Source organism: Montipora foliosa, chromosome 6 (genome assembly GCF_036669935.1).
Source record: "Montipora foliosa isolate CH-2021 chromosome 6, ASM3666993v2, whole genome shotgun sequence".
Taxonomy (NCBI): domain Eukaryota; kingdom Metazoa; phylum Cnidaria; class Anthozoa; order Scleractinia; family Acroporidae; genus Montipora; species Montipora foliosa.
In genome coordinates, this window is record NC_090874.1 from 23950394 (window position 1) to 23965393 (window position 15000).

The window sequence follows — 15000 nt, forward strand, 5'->3', positions numbered from 1 at the left end:
AGAGACAGACTTCCTTGCCAATTTTTTATAAATTAATTATGGACCTGTGATGCAACGTTTCAGTTACAATTTTCCGGGTATAAATTCAACTCAGTTTACGCCATAATTTAGATTGTCCATGTTAAATTGAGCGTACCTCATCTCAACATTTTGGGGAGAATTTGTTTTTCCTAACAGTACTGTATTTTTGTTCGGTATTAGGGCTTTCCCTTGTGCGGAAGTTGTCACAAGCTTCTGAAGGTGTTTGTTTTAGGTGACGTTTCTACTTAAGATTATGCTAATTTCTGACGAAACTTTATAAATGGTTAAGCGGCCAACCACCATTAAGCGGCCGCTAGCCGTTACCCTGAGGGTGGTCGCTTAATAGAGGTTTCAATGTATTTCATTTACTCGGGAGTAAGCTAAAGACCCCTAACTTTGCGAAGAGTAGACCGAGAAGAACATGCAGGAAAAAGATAATTTAAAAGTAATGAGCCGCGGAAGGCTAGCGACCCGATTAAAGTCGTTTGATCGGCTTTCAAAGACAACACCCTAGCTGCTAGCAGAGCCTTTCTTAACTCTTAACTCGAAGAGAAAGAGTCAACGTTTATGAATGCTTTTCAACAGGATGGTAAGACCCCACCAAGCCTCAGAAATTAACTAAGACCTCCTACAAATCTCAAAATGCCGGGGTCAACAGGTGGTCTTTAAGACGGATATCATGCAACGAAGAGTAAGAAACGTTTTACAAACTGTAAGACAAAGGGATGCTGCTTTCAGGAGTGATCTAATCGTTTTAACTTCAAAATGAAACGCAAGAAGTCCAAAGTTGCCAAGAAAGTAAGTGATAAAAGGTGAGTGTCTCGGCTAGAAAGACACACTTTTTTCAGGACTGAGATTTACTTTTTTTTCGCCATGGAATTTGAATATTGCATAAACAATGGTGCAGAATAGTTTAGTTAAAGGAAATGAAAAGAACAATACTCGATTTTAACCTTCAACTACAAGAGTCGTGTCTATTCAATACATAATTATAGGTCACTGGATCTTACTTAGGTATTTCACAAAAAGCTTAGAGTAAAGGGTCACGTGGAAGGGCGATTCCGTCCCACCCTCTCGGATCGCTTTCAACCCACTTCGAGGATCCGACAGTTTGGGTTCGAGGCAGATGTTCCATTGTGAACCTACGGATCTCTTGTTCTCAAAACTCCTTTTACATGGGAAAGTAAACAAATGTGACAAGTTTTTGTCGAGAAGACTGACAGCAACTCAAATTCTACTCGTACGTATGTGTTTCCGCTGTCTTTTTGTGCTAATTCGTTCGAGTGTCGACTTTATATAACACCAAGTAAGAACCTTTAACAGGTTAAGTTAAATTACCAGCTAAAAGTGCAAAATGGCGAATTATCTGACAGATGTTCAACCTTGGAACTACCAAAGTGAAGCATTTGTCATAACGATGGCATTATACGGTAAGCAGAATACAACTGACCATCTTTCAAATGCACTAACTTAAAACATTCATCGGTGTCACATCTGAGAAGAGGCATTCCATTTTCATTAACGATCTACTCCTAACGCCACCAATGTAAAATTAAACGTATTTTCATTTAATTAAACGTTTTCATGTGGTTTCAAACGTTTGTGGCGCTGACACAAAGTCTATGCAGTCGATGTTCTGTAAGTCACTCAACGCTAAAAAAAGAAAATCTTCTTAATGAGTGTTCGGAACGGATCACCCTCTCTCTCATAATGCCTTGCAACTAGACCTTTATAACGGGTCTTCTTTCGCAAGGAACTGTCCTTTTAGGGACACGGCTACAGTTGACGACAGTAGATCTCAGTAGCCGTGTCCATTGTCACTAGCTTTCATGTATGCGGTGATTTGCGTAGTGCAGTATTCGCCATATCTAGTGGACAACCACTATGGACAACCATATGATGACCTAAAAAGAAAAAAATCATCACTTATTTCCGTCATACAATCTAGATATATAGAAGTAGACGGGATCACAAGCAGCGTGGAATTTTCGTCAACCCAAATTAAACATCGCCTAAAATACAACCTGTGTGCTTTCAACTGAGATCTGTCATAACGTTATTTACAATCCATTTGCAAAAATCTTCCTTCCCAGCTGAAAAATGGATTGATTTGCACCAAACATTATACATGTTCAGTTGCGGTTGTGCTACAAATTTCTTATTTGCGAATTTGTCGTTCAGTTAGTATTTTAGAAACTCGCACGTTACAGAGAATTATCTGCTCCTAAATTTCGTCCTTTTCAGCCTTCTTTGGAAAAATGTCGATATCTCCTATCCCGCGGAGGTATCAGTGGAAGCCGACGATTCCCCTCCTACCCGTCTGCAAAGTCTTCAAGTGATCATTTAAAACTACAGCTATACGAGCCAAATTTTGTAGTAGCCACCACAGTTATCACTTCACCATGGTATCCCGAGCCAGCTGACGTTTTCTCACTAAAATCTCTGTGGAGCCAAACAACAGAAAGTCAAGAAAAAGGAGTTTGTTTTGAGCTAATTTTTACAGCCTTAGTAATAAAATAGAACGGTTAATCAGACGGCAGCCGGTCAATTTTTGAAAGCAAAACTGGCAAAATTATTCTTAAATGAATAATGCTTTCACTGTAAGGAGCTAATTTTTTCCCGAAATGTTATCTTTTCTTTTGTACAATTGAACTCTCTTTTAGAGCGAAAAGACTGTTGTGAAATTTGGGTTTTCATATTTATTACGACAAGCAATATTAAAATTGACGTGTTAACGTAAGATATGATAAGATCACAAGAATAACTAATGAGATTTGAATTGTCAAACGTCTTAGTAATATGCCGGCTCTCCTAGCATTAACCATAGCATATCATGTCACCTTTCGTTCGTGATGATGATATGATTGTATGTTTGGATGCAAAGTTCTACTTCTATTCGTGTCATATTTGTTTAAGATTTTCTGTTAGTGAAAGTGTTTGAACATGATTTACCTAAATGGAAGGATCAGCTATTGTTTTGGACGGGCGTTTCAACGTAAACATATTTTTCTTTTTTTTTTCTTTGATCAAGGACACCGATGTGTATACATGAGATTCAGCAGAACTACATTGAGCCAAACCTCTTCTCAATTACCATTTTTAATATGGTTATCAAATTTCATGGTGTTATTGAAAAGGAAGGTTGTGAGACACGAAGCGGGCAAGTTTATGCTATGCCTTCTTGTCCGTTTTCGTCTATCTAACGACAATTCAGAAAAAAAAAATTCACACTATGGCTTTTAGCCACAGAGGTTTATTTGTTCTTCGTAATAGGTTTCATATTTGTTTTTCGAATTCTAGGTTTCTATTTCTGTTGTCAAAATGTTCGTCAAATCTCTTTGCTTGCCGGCCTAACAGCTATCAGTCAATTGTGGCAGCCCGGTATACCTCATGATCCTGTCTATATATAAAAACGACTACCTTAACAATCGATTTTGCGTTTTAAATAGATTGAATATTTAACAATTATTCCATAAGCGCGCGTTGGATATGAGATGGTAAATAGCCAACGAGGCGCGTAGCGCCGAGTTGGCTATAACCAGTCTCATATCCAACAAGCACGAATGGAATAATTGTTTTATTAAATTCCTTCAACTTCAAAAATTTGGAAGAACGAAATACGAGCGGAAAAAGCGAGCAAATCCGAGCGAAATCGAAAAAAACTTGATGAGAACTGATGGGATGTTGTGTAATACCTTGTTGTCAGACAGACGCAGGCTCATCACAAAAACATTCCTTGCCTTTTCGCGTACTTCTAAACGTCGGAATTGATCCAAACTTTCCACAAAAAAAGTTTTTTTTCTCCTTTTTTGCTTTATTCAAAGAGTAATTTCGCATTCCGGCGAAAACATTTCAAGTTTAGCATCGCTTAACGCAATCATTTACCATATAAGGTCAAACCAACGTATATGAGCTGATAACCGAGATTGAGTGAACCAATCAGAGCACGCGAAATGCATTATCCGAGGTTGAGAATTTAATAATTTACATTAGTATAAATACACAGGTGATTATACAATATCGCGCGCTCTCATTGGCTCGCTATCTCGGATTATCAGCCGATAATCACCTCGAAGGACAAAATGGCTGCTAGTAGTCGTTTTGACACTGTAAGTGAAGATGATTTCGCCTTGAAATGTTTTTTTTTTCTCTTTTTTGAAATAATCACCTGTGTATTTATACCAAAACAATTATTCGCCTCAGGCTCAGCGATTATCGGTGAATATTCACCGATAATCACTTCGCCTTCGGCGAATGATTGTTAGCTAGAGATAAGAGTGAAAAACAAACAAATTTCTTTCCCGTTTTTTTTTTTAATACCTTGGTGGTCAGGATTTTAAATTAGACTTTAAGGCGAAGTCAGACATAACGAAAGTCATATGATTTAAATAATAAGAGTAGTAGGTCACCGTGTAGAAGAATCTGCAAAGAAAACCACCAAGGATCAAATGTTTTCCTTGCCCAAGTAATGATAAGACCATTCAATTTAGTTATAAGCTAAAATAAAAATGCGTTGAAGTTTCACTATTTTTGAGTCAGTAGTTGTTGATTCATAGATACCTTTAGTTGGAGAATTGGTAGCTCAAGAAACGTTTTAAAAATTTTGCAGAAACTTTGATATTAACCTGCGAATCACTTTCTGGCAATGAGAAATGGAGGTCACAGAGTTCGTGTTTGGGATACAAGCGTTTAAAGACGAAATATGGGGCATTTTTAGATGTGTCGTCTTTTGCAATGGTAACCTATTACGTCACATTAGTGAAGTAAGTACATTTGGTACCATCAAGTTACATTGCCGTTACGTGAAACTGTGTTGTTGGGTTAATCCTTCGACTATTGTACATCATTCCCTAAAACTTGTTGAAACGCGTTTGAGCCACGTTTCGTGCGCTGATCCAGAGTTCGTGCTGGATTTTGTATATAAAATTCCAGGAGCATTCAAGTAACTTAGCATGGTGCAATCTCAACAATTTTCACCCAAGCAAAAATTCAAGGAGTTTTCAAGCAGTTTCCCAGCAAATCCTTTTTTTCAAGAGCGGCTTTTCAAGCGCCCTTGAAGTCGAAAATTAAATTCAAGGGCTTTTCAAGGACTTCAAGGAGTAGCTCGAACCCTTTGATCTGTTTTAACTACAACTCCCCGTACTATTCTCATATTTTTTCGATGTCTATTCCAACATCTCTACCAGTGGCCTCTAATTGTCTGGGCAAGAGCATCAACCTTTCTCTCACATCACTGATATAATTACGCTTCACATCATCAGCTACGCCGCTGTATTACAAATTTAAAGTACTCCTCTTTATACATAAAAATAAAATTTACCCCACAAACATCACGGCGATAATCTCTGGAACACTGAGATTTATAGCTATACTACCAGATTTGTTACTTATATTTTCACCATTTATTCCAAGTATAAGTAATAGTTTTGCTGCATCTAAAATCTGGGAAGCTCATTCCTTCCCTCAGTATTAAATAAAATTATTTTAAAAACCACTGATAGAGTTGAATTCAGGACAACATGAAACAAATCCAAACCAGAGGTTAGCACGGGATTTGAACCCTGGGCAACCGCATGCTAACCCAACGCCCTAATATAACCACTTACCGCCTCCATATGACTTTTAAGTATTTTACATAGTACAGTATTAAAGTATTTGTGGTATAAACCTGATTGAATGGTCTGATTCGTTTCTTACGATCTAACCTGCGATCATGCCCATTTTTAGCTTCGCGCATATGTTCTCTTATTTCTTTGCTCGCTAAAATTTTTTCGTTTCGGCAACTCCACATTATGTACCGCGTGGAACTAAAATAGAGCCTGATCGCAGGTTACTTACGATCGAACCGCACTCAGTCCGAGTTGTCTTCGCTACGAGTAGTATCAGAAACCCATAAGGGTTGAAACGTGTAACGGCCCCTTGTGTGCTTGGAAACAAGCTTCTGAATATTCGATTTGCTAAGTACCATATTTGGAACAACAAGAGCGAGGGGTTTCCAAATATGGTACTTAGCAGTGAAACATTCAACCAATCAGTTCGCACTGAATATTCGGAAGTCGTGAACGCGCGTTACACGTTTCAACCCTTATGGGTTTCTGGTAGTATAGACCATTTTACATTTCTGTGCTCAGTTACCAGGCCTTTGAATAAAAGCGAGGCTGGAGTTGACCTAGTTTTGATACAAACCTCACTGCTTTTCTTATATGTAAATAGAAACTCGTTAGCATTGCAACAACATGCAATGAGGTTTGTATCAAATCAAGGTCAACTACAGCCTCGCTTTTATTCAAATGCCTGGTCCATTTTTTTGAAAAACAAACCTTTGTCAAGTGTTGATCTTGCTTACGTTTTCTAACTAACTAACTATTTCTGTACATGAATATTCACCGCACTGTATTTTATTCAGGCTTCATAGACTCCATTTTCCTAAGATTATAACTCCAATAGGATTAACCTTCCCGAAGATTACATCAGATTCCGTAGATTCACCCTACACACAAATATCTAGATGGCTTCAAGCATTTTCCCCCAGCGTACTTGCGAACCTAACAATTACCGGCGTCATCACGTACGATTTCTTTCCTTTGTAGGATTGATCTTTGTCATTGGAATTATTGGTAATGGGATCGTGGTTGCTTTTATCACAGCTTTACGCCGTCGAGGTCAGAAATCCTCTGTTCAGCTGTTTCTTCTTCACTTGGCCATATCTGATTTGATGGTGTGCCTGCTATGCGTACCGCTGACCATCTATATTAACTTTCACTACCCCCGAGAGTATCGTTCAACCGACCATGGCCTGTGTAAGTTATCGAGATTTATGCAGGTATGCATGGCTGCTTTGATGCCATAGTGAATTATTGCGTCTTGTCAATGAGTACATCCTGTAAAGAAATTATTGCTCCTTAATGTGGTACCACATTGCCGTTACGTGAAATAACAGATGGATAGATTCAATCCTTCCAAATAGTACAGTTTATTGAAAGTGTTGAAGCTGTTGTGAGCATCCTTAAATAGTTAGCAGGGCGAGCTCTCTTATGCAGGAGGTCACTTGGTTTTGAAACCCATTTGGACTAAGGTATCCTCGAAATCCCAACGGCGGAGAATGTACCACGTTTGCAATCTGCCAGAGTTTCTTGTCTTCTTAAGTAAGGCAGAACGACGATTAACGCTAGGAGCCGTCTTACAACCGTTCATCTGTGGTTGTTCCCAGGGACATTAAAATACTGAGACACCATCGAAAAGAATCTGTCTCGCATGTCGTTAGGAGCCCATTATTTGGAGCGAGCATATTCCTGTCACGACGTTTTCATAGACCGATTTACTTTTGGATTGAATTTCCCGCTAATGGGACCGGTGACCAATAACAGGAAACTAACTTAACGTCATAGCGTCACTGAACCGGAACTGCCTTTGTTGTTTTGCGGCAAAAGTAGTCCAAAAATATATTGGTCAGTAAAATGCCGTGACAAAGGCGTAGTATGGGAGTTGCTCGCTCCTACTCATGGGTTCCTGATGTAGTGTATTAACGTGTGCTTGTGAAGCTCTGTCTTTGTGGGTCCTTCCTCATAGATTACATACAATAAATTTATCTGTATATTTTTGTCGTATAGAACCTTGGACCTGTACTTTCAATCAGCCTATTGACAGCCATAAGTATCGACCGTTACATGACATTTGTCAAGCAAGAATTTTCTCGCAGTCAAAGGTCTTGGTACTTCAAACCATCTTGGTTAACTCTCTTTGCCTGGGTGTACGGCACAAGTCAAAACCTCCCTGTCTTTCACACGGCCGATGTTGCTCCTATCAAGTTTAACAACAGTACAACGGTGTATTATTGCAGTACAACGCAGGGAAGTACTCTTCAAGGAAAGATTGTCCTTTTTGCTTCATTCTTGTTTGGTTTTCTTATTCCCTTGGTGGCAATGGTCATATCGTACGTTTGTGTTGTAAGAGTGGTATGGACAAGAGATCGGAGATTTTCATCTTCCAGAACTCCTAGAGACATTGCTATTGCAAATGCAAAGATCTTAGAAAGATCGCGAAAGAGGGTTCTGCGAGTATTGTTGAGTGTTGTCTTTTGCTTTTTTGCTTGTTGGCTGCCGTTTGCTGTCTATCATGGAATCTTAGAACGATATCTCAAAGAACCCCCAAACCCTATGGATGCTATTCGACTCACCACTTATGGCTTTGGATTGGCAAACTCAATGTGCAATCCGTTTGTTTACTATTTTAGTGTTGGAGGAAAGACATTTAAAGCTGCAAAAAGAAGATTCGTCGAGTTAATGGGAGGAAGAACAATAAGACAATGGCTGAGCGTTCAAGGAAGTACCTATACTTCAAGGACAACTGGTGACTACGAAGTACCGAGTAAAATCATTGAGTTGGGTTTCGATCAAAGCAGTGACGATTACTTAAAAAACAACCTGTCCGATAACTGTTGTGTTGAATTTGCATTTAATGAATCTTGTAAACCATCTCACGAATTTATCGATACAAGACTATGATTTTAAAGTATTCAGGGCGAAAAAGTTGGAGCTCGAAGAGAAACGAGATTACGAAGCCGTTTTGGAAACAGTGGGTGGAAAGCCCTTGTTCAAGGTCAAGTTCACCGGTACGCTGAAAAGCACCCCTCTACCTGCTCTATACAGACTAAGCGGTATATCTCCACCTGAAGTTCGTCGGGAGACAATTGCGAGAGCGGAGCGCAGCAAACAACTAAGCGACCCAAGGCACCCCCTTGACGATCACCAGGAGGTACCTAGACGCCTCCAATGCAGTCGGAGCTTTGCCACAGTCGACGACCTCACTGGGACTTCACCACCTTCGTATAGACTACAGAAGTGGAAAGAAGCAGACCCGCATTCTGCTAACGGAGCACTGCCAGAACCCAGTGAAAGCCTTCCAACGGGCTCGGACTCATTTAAGAGCAACCAGAATTATTCACAATTTACCTTGAAACATTCCAAATGACGATATCATGAACGCTCCATATTGGAACTCTCTTAATTTATTTTACATCAAGAGACTTTTAGTTATCACATACATATATTATCTATTATGGAAACTGCGTTGAACCTCTTAATGATTTAATAGTTAAACCCGTGACTACTTATAATTTTAGAAAATCTCTAAGTGTTGAGATTCTTAGACCAAGAACAGAAGTGGGCAGATCTTCCTTTTAGCACAGAGCCGCTTTGGCTTGGAACCTCCTTCCTGATGACATCAAGAACTGTTCTAACTTAGCTATTTTCAAGAGGAAACTTAAGGATAATAAGAATATTCTGAAATCTATGAGTTTTACTAAAGCTTCCTGCAGTATTACCAACAAATCCTCAGATTTTAAGTGATTTTAACATTAGTTAAGCATAATTTTTGTCATTAATATTCTTCTCCATTCTTTAAAATTAGTCATAACTTATTGTCATTAATATCTATTTATCTATTTAATTATTATTATTTATTTTTATATAGTTAATTAATTTACGTACTGTTAAGATAGTGCAGGTCCACATCAGGACTTTTGTCTCGCCTATTTTACTTATAACCTGCTTTATCAAATAAATTATGTATGTATGTATGTATGTATGTATGTATGTATGTATGTATGTATGTATGTATGTATGTATGTATGTATGTATGTATGTATGTACTTGCCGCGTATTGAGTGGGTTATTCTCAATAGGGCAATGGCAAAAGTGGGTAAAACTGGCGATAACATGCCCGAGTGGTGTTATGCTGCAAATGCAGAATGCCCATATGGGGCTGAGACACAGACCATGGAGCACATTATGACATCTTGTCCATGCGAACCATCCTGCACTGACGATGACCTTAGGGTAATCAACGACACCGCACGCCGTTGGCTCGAGAGATGGAGCGGCAAGATATGATGACTGTCATGATTTCGTTCAAATTTTTTACATGTGCATCAGACGCGAGTGATAAAATCTAATCTATTTCCAGGTTGGACGAGCCCTTCCCTGCTATCACAGGTCTCTTTTCTTTTTACTGTCGCTAGGCTAACGAGTACGGGAAAAGAGATCCCGGCGCGGCCATGGCATAGGTCGAGTATGCACGGCCGTTACTTAGCGACGGAATCCTCACGTGATACCACATGTTGTGTGGGCTCACCTAACAACCGCGGAATTACTGTAAAGGAACTTGAATGCGTGGGACACAGCCGGCTCACGTCACAGTCAGCAAACGTGTCATGAGGCGTGCAGTTTGAAGAGTGCCGTCCAAGGTTGTGGACGGCGGTTGGATCAAAGTGATTTTCGACTGATGGCAAAGGTCTTTTTTCCCGTACTTATCAGACCAGCGAATGCAAAAAGAGACCTCTGCTACCAGGGAAGGCGAGTCCCATTGAAAGAACAATTAAGCCAATGGCGGAATAAAAAATTGTTAGGGCCTGTTTATATGGTTTTGGGTACCCGAGACAACCCTCCCCCCCGAGTTACCCCTGGCGAGATATTTTTCCACTCATTTGTTTAAAAAATTATATCAACCGTTTACATGAGGTGGGCGAGACAACTCGGGTGGACAAGACCACTCAGGGAGGCGAGTTGTCTCGCCTCGGCAGGTAGGGTAACCCTGGCAGGTGAGACAACGTTTTCGCATGTAAACAGTTTGCCTCGACCACCCGAGACGAGACAGCAAAATCTTAAATGTGGACGCATAAAATAAAAATCAAAGAAGCAACAATTTGGGAGCTTATACATGTTTTTAGCGTTTACTTCCGAAAGAAAAGTTTTTTTCCCGTCAAAATTCTCACCGCTGTAAACGGAAACTCTCGATTCATATACAGCCTTTTATTTAAACTACGTGTTACTGCTGCGTTAAGATTGTCAGTCCATTTGCTGAATGTGAAACTATACTTAATAAAAGCGAACTAGAAAGGAAGAAAGGCAAATGATGATACGCCTTTTTTGAAGATGCGTCTTAAAATCTATGGATAATTAAGGAGAGTCAACTTTGTCTCGGTCAAGCAATTCTCATATAGACGCTCGGTAAAGTTGTTTCGGGAGGAGGGCTGTCTCGGTAACCGAGACCATATAAACAGGCCCTTATTCACAAGGACGCAATTCTGAACACGTGCCTGCCGAAACAGTAAGCAGGACACACATTCATGGCCGATAAAAATGTGATCCAAGATTAGATCTTTCTGTGATAGATCGTTCAAGGGAATGGTCATTTATTTTTGGTGACCTTGAAAACATAAGGGGCGGTCACGTTGATCAAATCTCATTTACACGGTGGCAAAAGAAGCCGAACACGCGTACAAGTCTTTTACTTTGGGAGAGGGAGATAATAAGAAATTCGACGTGATTTTGGCAAAGTTCGATGAACATAATTCATTAGCGAGCAGGATTTCACCAAAGAAATCAAATAAGAAGACCGAGGTGAGGCGGTCGAATCGTTCGTACGAAGCCTTTTCGAGTTAGCCGAACACTGCGATTTCGAGACTAGTCGTGATCAGCAGATACGGGACAGGATTGTTATCGAAATTTTGGGCAAAAAGTGTCTCAGAAGTTGCACCTGAAGTCGTATTTAACGTTGGAAACCAACCATTCAAATAGCTCGCCAGTTAGAAATGGTCAAGGCTCAGGTCTCTGATCAGAGTTCTCTGGCATCGAAGGATCTGGAGGAGGTGCAAAGTAACAAGACGCCAGTACATACACGTTGGAAGAAGGGAAAAGAACAGAAGGAGGATTTAAACAGTAAACAAAATCAAAAGAGGTGTGGTACATGTGGTCTCGTCCACCCAAAACCAGAATTAGAACACTGTCTAGCAAAGTATCAAAACTGTTTGAAATACCAAAAGGTTGATCATATTGCTGCAGTAGGTTGGTCTAAGTCGGTGAGAGAACTGAAAAGAGGTTGTTGAGGTGCTGCAAGAGATAGCAGTGGCGATCACTGGTTGTTAGGTGCATTATCAGGTGATCCAGAGCAGGATAATAAATGGAAAATGCAGCTCGAGGTCAGCGGTAGGCCAGTAGCGTTCAAAACTGATAAGTCGCTGATATTACCGCTATGTCGAAGTAAAAATTTGACAGTTTACCAAACCAGCCCAAGTTATATCTATCTAAGATAGCCCTTTTCTGTCCAGAGGGTAAATTACAGTGTGCTGGACAGTTGACAACAACATTGATGCATTGTGATAAGAAGAATGAAGTTGACATCTTTAATTTGTTATCAGTGGGGAACATGCAAGTAATTTGCTTGGGTGAGAAGCAGCCTGCGAAATGGGTTTTGTTGCGAGATTAGATGAAGTGGATAGAGAGTTGTTTGGAGACATAGGTCTGTTAAAGTGAGAGACAGTAAAGATCCAGTGGGAAGAAAATGTTAAATCTTATTGTATAAACACTGCAAGAGGAATTGCCTTCCCTCTAATGCCTAGAGCAGAAAAAGAGCTGAAACGCATGGAAGAAGCTGGTATCATTGAAAGAGTAACAAGAAACAAAACCAACAGAATGGCGTGCACCCATGGTACCAGTACAGAAAAGTAAGGGGAAGCTCAGGATTTGTGTCGATCTGAGACAGCTAAATAGTGCTGTAAAGCGGGCAGGATTTGTGTTGCCTACTTTAGAAGATATTGCTCCGATATTGCCCAGTACTTTTGGAAAATTCCTCTTCATCCAGACAGTGCCAAAATGACCACGTTCATCTCTCCATTTGGACGGTTTTCGCTTTCTTACATATGTTCCTTGATCAGTGATTAGTGGTCTATCAATAGCCCCAATAGTACCACTTGTAGGTTTTACTCTAACGCCAGACAATTTTACTCGTCGATGGGGGCCCCCTCGGGACTTTAAGGGTTAAATTCCATTTCTCTCACATTCTTGTTTTTACTCATTAACATAGTTCCATATTTCGTATACTGAAAATGCAAAATCAGAGCCCTTCCGAGGTTTAACAAAGTTAATAAGTGAAAAAAATGTATACAAGTGCAGATAATAAGTTTAATTTATATAGCGCCTATACAATAAAAAAGGCTTTAAGCGCTTTATAATTGAAAAGAAACTTATATATATATATATATATACCTGAATGAAAAATAACTTAATTATATCAACAAACCTAAGAAATTCGAAATCTAATTATTTATTCCCTGCCTTATGCACATCATTAAAAAGAAAGTTTTTCAACTTAGACTTGAAAACATCTAAACTCAGTTCAGATTTCAATTGAATAGGAAGTGTTTTCCAGAGAAGAGGAGCCGCGACTGAAAAGGCCCTTTCGGCCATAACTATTTAAGTCAAGTTAAATCTTGGAACGACTAAGTCATTGGAACAAGACGAACGAAGTTCACGAGTTGGCTCATAGTGACTAATAAGATCAGAAAAGTATACAAGTGCTAAGCTATTAAAACATTTAAAAGCAAATACTAAGATTTTAGACTTTATACGCAGATTCACAGGTAACCCGCAATGTAGTTGCTTTAGGGTGTGGTGTGGTCACGCTTCTTGGTAAATGTAATGAAACGAGCAGCGGCATTCTGAATACTTTGAAGTCTATAAATAAGATATTCAGGTAAACCATAAAAAAGCGAGTTGCAGTAATCTAGTTTAACAGTAATCAAAGAATGTATTAATAATTCCGTAGTTTCAAAACTCAAAAACCTCCAAATCTTACTAATATTTCTTAAATGATAAAAGCATGATTTGCACACTTTGCTCACTTGATCCTGCATGGATAATGTTCTTTCAATGCAAACAATACACCAATGTTTTTAAATGACTGAGATGGTAAGATATTGTCATTACCCACTTGGATAGAATTGACGCATGTCTGACTCGACTTGTAGAAACGCGAGAAGCAAATTAAAATTTATATCTTGTCACTGTTGATCTTGAGATGACTCACAGTCATCCAGGATATGATGTCACTGACACATGCCTCAATCGTAGATTTGGAATCAGTCAGGATTCGTTGACTTGAAAGAATAATATATTTGAGTATCGTCAGCAAACGTATGATAGTTCATGTTGTGGAATTTCATGATTTCGCTTATTGGATCTGTTTAAAGGAGGTAGAGTAACAGACCTTGAGTACAGATTACGTACAGTTCCTTGAAGAGGTTTCATTGATGAGTGTACTCCATCAATGGACACAAATTGCTGGCGGTTACTCAAATATGACTGGAGCCATTCGAGGGCAGTACCTTGAATGCCAAACCCAACCGACATTCTCTGTAACAGTATTTGATGGTCCACTGTGTCGACGGCGGCAGATAAATCGAGGAAAAGCAGAAAAAACCTCATGTCCACCATCCATCGAACGAAGTACATCATTTTGGACTCTTAAAAGAGCTGACTCAGTACTGTGCAAGAGCTTGTAAGCTGACTGGAAAATTTCGTTGAGGTTGTTATGTTGGAAATATTCCTGCCAGATAGAAACGATAGGTTTGAAACAGGTAAAATTTCCAAATGTCTCAAAATCCAGGCATGCTTTTTTTTAATAGTCGAGATACTATCGCAATCTTCATTGCAAGAATTAAGTGCGTTGCCCGATGTTGTGAGGAGTTAACAATTTTAGTGATGGCTGGAAGTAGAAGATCTAAGCAACTTTGTAAAAGTTTTGCAGGAAGAGGATCAAGATTACATGACTTAGAAGATATCTTCTTAATTAGGGGATGCAGTTCATCTTGATTGACGGTTGAAAAGTTGAACAGTTCACATTGACAACGTGGTGACTCACAAAGAAATGAAATCTCAGACGTTGGTTGAGGCAATAGATCTAAACCTTCACGTATGGTTACAATCTTGTTATGGAAGAAGTCATTGAACTGAAATGAAAGTTCAAGATCAGCAAAACATGTAGTTAAACGCTTTAGTTAACAGGCTTATAATGCAAAAGTTTAGTAATGCATGAGAACAGAGCATTTGAATCATCCTTGTGCTGTACAATCAAGTTTGAGTAGAAGTTCATTTTTGTCATGTAGACAAGGTTGTTAACAAGACGACATTGCTCGGTATACAT

At 39.4% G+C, this 15000-nt stretch overlaps 1 protein-coding gene across 3 annotated transcripts; it reads left to right on the forward strand.

Annotated features, from left to right (window-relative positions):
• Positions 1-759: 759 nt before the first annotated feature.
• Positions 760-10975, forward strand: LOC138008904 (galanin receptor type 1-like). Of its 3 annotated transcripts, XM_068856212.1 has the most exons (4): positions 1106-1451; positions 4631-4784; positions 6612-6844; positions 7632-10975. In XM_068856212.1, the coding sequence occupies exons 3-4, from the start codon at positions 6737-6739 to the stop codon at positions 8523-8525; spliced, it is 1002 nt and encodes a 333-aa protein (XP_068712313.1). In that variant the 5' UTR covers positions 1106-1451; positions 4631-4784; positions 6612-6736; the 3' UTR covers positions 8526-10975. The 3 variants fall into 3 exon arrangements, with proteins under 3 accessions (XP_068712314.1, XP_068712312.1, XP_068712313.1); XM_068856213.1 differs by lacking the exons at positions 1106-1451; positions 4631-4784 and adding an exon at positions 760-833; XM_068856211.1 differs by lacking the exon at positions 4631-4784 and having other exon boundaries at positions 1105-1451.
• The last annotated feature ends 4025 nt before the right edge of the window (positions 10976-15000 follow it).

What these genes read in the sequence shown, in the direction of transcription:
- LOC138008904 (XM_068856211.1), top strand. Translation starts at nt 1,376, where the DNA reads ATGGCGAATTATCTGACAGATGTTCAACCTTGGAACTACCAAAGTGAA. An exon ending in CATAACGATGGCATTATACG is followed by an intron (nt 1,452 to 6,611) that starts GTAAGCAGAATA and finishes TTTCCTTTGTAG; the next exon opens with GATTGATCTTTGTCATTGGA. An exon ending in AGTTATCGAGATTTATGCAG is followed by an intron (nt 6,845 to 7,631) that starts GTATGCATGGCT and finishes TTTGTCGTATAG; the next exon opens with AACCTTGGACCTGTACTTTC.